The sequence below is a fragment of the Olea europaea genome, unplaced genomic scaffold (assembly GCF_002742605.1).
Source record: "Olea europaea var. sylvestris unplaced genomic scaffold, O_europaea_v1 scaffold1016, whole genome shotgun sequence".
Classification (NCBI taxonomy): domain Eukaryota; kingdom Viridiplantae; phylum Streptophyta; class Magnoliopsida; order Lamiales; family Oleaceae; genus Olea; species Olea europaea.
In genome coordinates this window covers 376,593-380,548 of record NW_019227483.1, presented here as the reverse complement: position 1 = coordinate 380,548, position 3,956 = coordinate 376,593, and the positions used below count along the sequence as shown (strand labels likewise).

Sequence of the window (3,956 nt, the reverse complement as noted above, 5' to 3'; positions counted from 1 at the left end):
AGAATGTGACTGGTGCCAGGAGCGCTTCTTGGAGAATCATCTCATCCATTGAGTAGAAGGAAAAAAGCCATGGGAACGAGATCATTTCATAAGGAATATAGGTCAAAGATTGATGTTGAACTCAAAAAGTGTTGGGACCGATGACCAATAATGCAGGAATTGAGATTTAATGAATACCACTTGAAATAATTAACAAGATCACAAAATATCACTTAACAAAATTAAAGTAAAGAAAATAAAAGAAGAACTGGCAGAAGGAACGATGTTTTATTAATTCACTTTGAAATGAGAGAATTACAGCAATTGGCTTCATACATACTGAAAGAGGGAGCCTCATATTTATAGTTCACGTACAAAACTCTAGATATATGATTAAAGATGGAAACTAGGTGAAAAACGCGTAAAGAAAAAAATTGCGCCGACACCCCCGAAATATAACCATGCGATCACATGGTTATAATCCATGCGACTGCATGGAGCAACTGGAGCACCTGCTCTAGTTTCGGGTGGCCACCTTGCGGCCACATGGTACCGAGAAAACCAGATTTTCTTTTCTTCTTGAATTTGTTTTCTTTTCAAACTTGGATACCGAGTAATCTTCCTTCCAAGCCAGAACTCCAATGCGTCATCAACCGAGATCTTCTTACCAAACGAGGATTTTTCCAATGCTAATCAAACAAGATCTCCTAATTTGAGTCACCTAACTCAACAAATAGATCAATGGTGAGATTTTGGTTTGGGGTTTCTGCATGTGCATCTGTTCAAAGGTTTGGGGTTTTGAAGAGTTTTATAACATATTAATTATGTTGTGAAATGATTTAATTGATTAACAGGATATTAATCAATTTAGCACTTGTTTGAGTCACATTATTTTAGAAAAAAAAAATACATTTTTGAATAGTATATTGATGAGAAATGTGTGGTTAAAAAATAAAATAAAATTTTGAATTTGCATGTAATATTATTTTATTCAAGAATATGTAGTTGAAATGAGGTCAAATCACTGCTTAAGAATATATATTTTTTAAAGAATGTGGGTCGAACAAGGCTTTAAAAAATAAGGATCTGTTTGATTGCAAATATGGAAATGACAAATCAATTCCATATAAGTTGGAAAAGAAAATAAACCACCAAAACTATAAGAATGCATTTTCCATGGAATTGACAAAAAACATGTTTTAAGTATTTGTATTTTGAAATTCGAACTCCATTTTCGTATCAAACAGTTAAAGTAGAAAACGAATTTTTCGGATGTGATATTTTTTTTGAAGTTCACTCCAATCAAACAGACCCAAGATCTTTTCTAAAATGGCAAACTGATCATAAAAACATCATTATAATCCTCAAACTTAAAATTAAAGATGATCCCATAATACAAATCTTATCGTGTCTGCTAATTAACCTTCCAAAAATCGAGATGTCCAATCACAATCACTTCAATTTCCATTTGACATACATTATTAGAAAGAGTAGATCACTATGAATAAATAAATAAATTTTATTTTTATTCTTCTTTAATACTGGAGAATTAACAATTTGTAAGAACATGTGACATTGGACAGTTTGTTTTATTAGGTATCGTTTTGAAGTTTGATTCTAATTGGAAAGTTATTTTGTCGATTTCTGTTTGTATATATGTATGTATTGTACTCATAATGAATAAAACAAATGTTTTGTGAATTTGATGCTTTGCAACGTGTCGAATACAAAGGAAATGAGAAAAAAGGCCATTGCCAATGCCACCTATAAACAAAAATATTTATTCATAATTTCAATAAATTGAAATCACAAATCCTTTGTAGTATAAGGGACAAGGGATAACAATTCTAAAGTATTCGAAAGTGGACGTGTCATTTTTTAATTGCACGCTAGTCACATCCCTCGAGAACTCGATGATTTTCTCCTTTTATGGTTGAAGATCGATGATTTGAATTCTCCCATAACTATATACAAGTCCATGGCATTTGCTCATGTTCTTTTGTTTATGGATTGTCCTTGCAATTGAGAAACGGAGATAATTAGGGGTTTGAAGTTGCAATGGAATGACTATTTTTACTCTGGATGCCTTTACAAATCAAGTGAATATTTGTCAACGTCGGAACTCTTCAAATTCAAATCAAACTGATAGATGATATTACTGAGATTTCATCTTCCAACAAAATTCACCTACTATTCAATACAATAATCTCTTGATTGGTGTATTTATCTGACAGTATTATTGTTGTGCCAAATTTTTATCTTGCATCTTTTATCATATGTTGCAGCCTCCATGGCAAGGAAAATATATTTGAGGGGTGGTATTGGTGTGGGTGCCTTTCGGAGAATTTATGGTGGGAGCAAGAGGAATGGAAGTCGCCCTCCCCATTTCTGCAAAAGCAGTGGATCTGTTGCTCGTCACATTCTTCAACAGTTGCAGGAGATGAGCATCATTGAGATGGATCCAAGAGGGTGAGTTTGTGAATGCTTGAAATGGACTATAGTTTTAGATATTATGGAATTTAATAGCTAGGTTTCCCTAGACATGAACCTTTACCTAAATGAGATACTACTGACCCTGATATTTCATCAGTAAGTTTTAGTTTAATTTCAATTTAATGCAGTAAAAGAAAGGGGATAATAGATTTAGATCTTACACGATTGATTAGCTTGGTTTCCCTTGACGTGAACCTGTACATACTCGAGATATGCTCTGCTGACCCTAATATTTTATCAGTAAGTTTTACCTTATTATTCAATTTGATAAAGTAATAGATGGGATAATGGATTTAGATCTTACAAATTTATTAGCTAGGTTTCCCTTGACATGAAGTACATACTACAAGTAGCTGACGCTGATATTTTATCAGTAAGTTTTACTTTAATATTCAATTTGATAAAGTAATAGATGGGATAATAGATTTAGATCTTACAGAATTTATTAACTAGGTTTCCCTTGACATGAATTACATAGTACAATTAGCTGACGCTGATATTTTATCAGTAAGTTTTGCCAATGGACCTGTTACTTGTATAATAAATCTGATGCCTATTTCTCTGCTAACCATAATGGCGAATAACTCTTTTCCAAGATTTTATGCACCAGTAAATATCTGCTTAATTTTCTCATTTTTATTGTTCTTTGTCTTTTAGTGGGAGAATGATCACATCCAGTGGCCGACGGGACCTGGACCAAGTAGCCGGACGAATTGCAGTTGTTGCATCTTGATAGATTAATTAATTATGTATTGAAGAGTGTCCTTTGAGTAATCTTAAACAATTTTTGTTTGCCAACCATGTGAGCTTTGTCATGATGTTTCTGACTTCAAAGTTCTCGACTATTGAAATTCTACCTTTTGTAGTTTTATATTTAGCTCATTTGTGTGTCGAGTTGGTATTACATAATTTATGGTTGTTCGATATTCCAGTTCTTATTATCTTTCATTGCTTAAATTAATAGCTTAGTTTCATTCCATTTAAACAAAATGAAGCTGAAAAGCGTTTTAAATCATTCAGTTGCTGTTAATTTTATCCTTTTGAAAGGAATTTGTAGCTTTCCAAAAGTTGTTGCTTATATTTTCTTCGTAGTTGGGATGATGTGCAGAAGTTTTGCCATTATGCCCTTTGTCCAAGGAAAGTGAGTAGAATGACATGCCTGTGGTACTAGTTTGTCGAAGGATCTGGTTGGGATGGATTATGATTCTGTTTTTGTTTCTACTTTTGTGGAAGAGGTTTTTTGACAAATTTGCCTGAAAGCTTAGCATAGAAAGTTCTTCAACTAGTATCTGAACATGTCAAAAAGTAGCTTTCTTAAAAGCAATTTTTGATCTTTTGAAAGTCATGCCAATTAGTAAGTTAAGACAATATGATTAAGATGCTTTTTGCTACTGTGGTCTCAAATTTGATGGAAACCATGAATTCCTAGCTATGATGAACAGAATCCTAGGTATATTCTGGTTCTCTCTCTTGTTAATAGGCTT

The 3,956-nt window shown here is 32.9% G+C and overlaps 1 protein-coding gene across 1 annotated transcript; it reads left to right on the top strand.

Moving 5' to 3' along the window:
• The first annotated feature begins 463 nt into the window (after positions 1–463).
• LOC111372598 (40S ribosomal protein S19-1-like) lies at positions 464–3,415 on the top strand. Its single transcript, XM_022994968.1, has 4 exons — positions 464–528; positions 1,873–1,972; positions 2,186–2,448; positions 3,130–3,415. The coding sequence occupies exons 1-4, from the start codon at positions 464–466 to the stop codon at positions 3,203–3,205; spliced, it is 504 nt and encodes a 167-aa protein (XP_022850736.1). The 3' UTR covers positions 3,206–3,415.
• Positions 3,416–3,956: the final 541 nt, after the last annotated feature.

Bases quoted from the DNA above. Each gene is read 5' to 3' on its own strand.
- LOC111372598 (XM_022994968.1), top strand. From the start codon at position 464: ATGCGACTGCATGGAGCAACTGGAGCACCTGCTCTAGTTTCGGGTGGC. The intron at 529-1,872 runs GTACCGAGAAAA...ATTGCACGCTAG, and splicing joins GGCCACCTTGCGGCCACATG to TCACATCCCTCGAGAACTCG. The intron at 2,449-3,129 runs GTGAGTTTGTGA...TTTGTCTTTTAG, and splicing joins ATTGAGATGGATCCAAGAGG to TGGGAGAATGATCACATCCA.